The following is a 4,158-nucleotide window of genomic DNA, read 5'->3' on the forward strand; positions in this document are numbered from 1 at the left end:
AAAAAAAAAAAAAAAAAAAAAAAAAAAAAAAAAAAAAAGTCTTCTAACTCCTTCAACAGTCTTATTCTAGAGCATTTATACATACAGCAAAGGATATCTTCTTCAATCTGAGAACCCAGTTCTTCCTCATCAGCACCAATAGCAATGTAATCACCTGAGGAAGAGACAAGTTTGAGCATCAGCCATGTTGAAAGGAGGTCATTATGCTAAAAAATCTTAACTATCCATTAACTCTGGACCAGAGCAAGTTATGCTATAAGTCAAGGGTGGGCAAAATACGGCCCGCAGGTATCCGGCCCATGGGGCCCCCAAAAAAAGTTTAGAAAATTAATATTTGTCTGCCCTTGGTTCTTGTAAAAAATGACAGGAACCAAGGGTAGTAGGACCCAGAGGAAGCCCAGCAGGCTCCGTCAACAGCAGGGCCCACCCGGCCCCACTCCCCAGCCGGAAGACCCCACTCCCCAGCGGGGTTTCTGGGTTGGGAGCAGGTGGCTGCCCCAGTGCGGGAAGCTCAGGTAAGGGGGGGGGGGCGGGCAGGAAAGGAGAGCAGGGGTGGGGAGCAGCACCACCCCATCCCACACCCGTTGCCCTGTGCTGCAGCTGCTTGCAGCCAGCACAGGGCTGCTTGTGCCCGCTCCAGACAACCCCACACGAGCTGTGCGTGCCTGCAGCATGGGGCACCAGGCATGGAGGGGCTGCTGCCCCCCCGCGCTCAGCTTTTCCCTGGGCTCCTTCCCTGCGTGGAGGAAAGTGGCCCCTCACCCGCCCCATGGCCGGTGCCCCACGTTGCAGGTGCTCACAGCCCACGCGGGGCTGTTGGGAGCAGGCAGACTGCAAATGCCTGCAGTGCAGGGTATGGGATGGGGAGGGGCTGCTCCGCCCCCCCCCCTTGTAACCCGGCCCCAATGCCAGGCTGACAGTGGGACGGGTTACAAGCTGGCACTGAGTGCGGGGAAAAGCAGCCCCTCACCTGCCCCATGCCTGGCACCCTGCGCTGCAGCCACCTGCAGCCCGCACGAGGCTGCCTGTGCCTGCTCCAGACAGCCCCACACAGGCTGCGAGTGCCTGCAGCAGGGAGCGCTGGCCATGGGGCAGACGAGGGGCCACTTTCCCCCACACTCAGCACCAGCTTCTTCCCTGCTGGTGAGCAGGGGGTCAGGGCTAAGCGCTGCCCCCTGCCTGTACCGCAGGGCTGGGGGGCACTGGGTGTGAGCAGGCAGTGTCCTGGGGCCAGTGCTGGTGGGGCCCAGAGCAGGGTGACAGGAGCGCAGGGTCCCAGCTGGCAGAGGCTCTATAGAGCTGGGCCAGCTCCCCCCTCCCAGCTGATGCAGCCCAGCCTGGCTCCACAGACCCCTGCTGGCCTGTGCCTCGCTCTGGGCCCCACCAGTGCTGGCCCTGGGACATTGGTCCCAAGATAATGACCAGGGGGCAGGACACCTGTCACAGGGCAGGGCTACCCATGCGGCCCTTGACAGCCTGCCAAAACTGGGTAAGCAGCCCTCTGCCCAAAATAATTGCCCACCCCTGCTATAAGTACATTGCATTTTCTACTTGTTAAAAGTGAGCAAACTGCACTTTTATGATTACAAAATTCTGTTAATGTATTACTTTGCAGAGAAGAGAAGACAAAGACAGACAAATAATAGAAAAGCACAGGCTTTCAAATCACACATTTCATCTGGAGCTAAAATGTGGGTGCAAGTATTATACAAAGGACTTTTACATTATCAGTTATGCCTTGAACATTCAGTTTGACAACTGCTAATCTCTACCCTGAAAAAGACTGAAACATTCTCTTTTGCTAGTTCAACAACAATACAAATGAAAATATTTCATTCAAGGTAATATGGATACACAGTTTGTGTGAAAACTTTTTGGTAAGAATTCACACAGATGACACAAGGGTCAATAATTTGGCTACAGAAACTGGCTTACTGGGTGTTAAAAACAGGGAAAGCAGACAAACTGAAGTTAAAGAATGCTTAAGCACACTGAAGACAGCATGCAGGTTTGGCCTGAAATGCCTCATCTCAGAAGTCTTTGAGCTACGGTTTTAGTAAAAGAGAGAAATATTAACTGTCCTAGAACACAAGACACTCTTGCAACACTTTCTTAATTTCATCTCCATTTACACTTTTACATTTTAAGGTACGTGGTCAGCTAGATATTCAGTCACTATTCTCCCCTCTTGCTGCACAAGCAAGCAGACAGTGATAAGCCTTTACCCCCAAATTCTGCCAAAACACACAATAATATCTTCATTTTTCTTATAAGAAATAATTCTGTGTAATCTGTTAAAATTCCCAATAATTTCTGATAAATTTCCAAAGACATTTCTAGGTTTATGCTACACAAAGTTCAGAAGTTATGTAAGTGATCTAGAATCCTTTACTGTCCCCCCCCCCTTCCTTCTTTTAAATAAGCACTTAATTTCCAGTTAGTTAGATGCTTTGGCTGTTTCTGAATTGAAGTTCATTTATTATAAAATTCAAAGGGAATAATTAGGCATTTAGAAAAATGATCTCTTCAAACTTCATGTTATCCTGATATTAAGAGAGAAAGAGAAAGAGGATAGTCTTGGGTTTGTCTAGTGAGAGAGGAATAAACTGAAAAAACTCACACTAGCATATAAAAAGATGAGGCCTTTCAAGAGTCTGGATAACTTTGTGTTGCACCTTGTTCCTTTTACTTTTTTCCACCAACATACACTTTTAAATAATTTTATACACAAGCTTTACCTAAATAAGGAGCATCACGTCCAAAAATTTAGCAAAAAGTCTTTATTATGTCCTAGTTTTAATTACAGAAGCCAAAAGACAGTGCAGAAAGATTGTTCCCATTGATACAGGGATAATGTAAATATGAGTAAATTTTGAACTGTAATATTACAAGAGATAAAATTACATAGTAGTTTGCATAAAGGATGAGAACATGAAATTGTTTGCAAGTGTCTGGAAGATAAGACTTACTGTCAGGATCTCAGGGCAATGTACGCATTAAATTTAAATGAAAATGGGAGATTTTTGGCAACCAGAATTTGTAATCTCAAATTGAGAGGGGGCAGAAGGGAAAGTAAAAGTTCACGCGCATAGCAGTACCCTAAAAACACAAAAATATGACAGAGGAAAATAAATTTCTATGAAAGGGAGGAGTCATGCAAAGCTTCAAAGCAGCAATGGCTAGAATGCATCATAAAAAACTTTGCTGCTGGACCACAGATGTCAGATACACTGCAACATAAAATGGCTCTGGCATCAGTGGCACTGAAAAGTACCTCAGTATGTTTCTCCAGGTTGTCAGGGTTACTGAGTTCTGTTAATTCAGAGGAACCTACACACAAACCAACTGACCTAGCTATACACGACTCAGCCTGGTCTGAAACAGTCAGAAGGAAACAAAATGAAATGAATATTGCAAGTAAACTCTATATAGCTCACCTCCCGTTTTGAGAGCTGCAGCCAGCATTTCTCTACACTTCATTCGAACAGAATCTGTAGTGACTGGAGCCCGAGGATGAGAATGGATGAAGGAATTTGAGGGAGCATTAGTCTCTTCCTTCCTGCTGCTGTTGTTGCTACTGGAACTGCTAAAATGGGTCAAAAACCAGAAAGTTGGCATGACACACCTTCTCCCCAGTTTCATCCTACATCAAAAACTTTTTCATCTTGAAATCCAATCGACAATATTCCCATAACAGAATACTTGCACAGCTACTTAGAGCAACACACATGATTAAACTTTAAAAAAAAAACCCAGATAAATAAACCCCAAAAGCCCTCCACATGCTCATTTCTCTGTGGCACCTGGCATTTCATCTGGAAAGTCTTAATTCTCAATTCTCTCAAGCCTTCATAAAACATGAAAACCAGTTGGCATCATGGTACACAACTTCAACAAAGGGGACAAAGAAATACCATGCTGGGTAATATTGAGGCCATATTATATAAAATAAAACCCTTTAAAAAGCTACATAGCTCTGTCAGTTGACAGTGTTGCCTCCTTTTTCCTTCAGTATACTGAATAGACAGACATCTATCTAGATCTAGACAGACTTTTGGGAAACTATTTTGTATCGTTAGTCTTTATACTTTTTGATATTATATCTATCTATCTATAATATGTGTACACACACACACACACACACACACACACACACAC

General features: G+C 45.0%; 1 protein-coding gene across 1 annotated transcript in view; it reads right to left on the reverse strand.

The window, feature by feature from the left end:
- The window catches only part of TCEA1 (transcription elongation factor A1), a 50,809-nt gene that overhangs the window by 11,778 nt on the left and 34,873 nt on the right, over positions 1-4,158 (reverse strand). Inside the window, exons 5-6 of the mRNA XM_019527317.1 lie at positions 3,438-3,586; positions 98-154 (exon numbers count right to left, since the gene is read on the reverse strand). Of these exons, the coding sequence (XP_019382862.1) occupies positions 98-154; positions 3,438-3,586 (206 nt within the window). The remainder of the gene's footprint in view (positions 1-97; positions 155-3,437; positions 3,587-4,158) is intronic.

The sequence above is a fragment of the Gavialis gangeticus genome, unplaced genomic scaffold (assembly GCF_001723915.1).
Source record: "Gavialis gangeticus isolate Ggan-Ray unplaced genomic scaffold, GavGan_comp1, whole genome shotgun sequence".
Taxonomy (NCBI): Eukaryota; Metazoa; Chordata; order Crocodylia; family Gavialidae; genus Gavialis; species Gavialis gangeticus.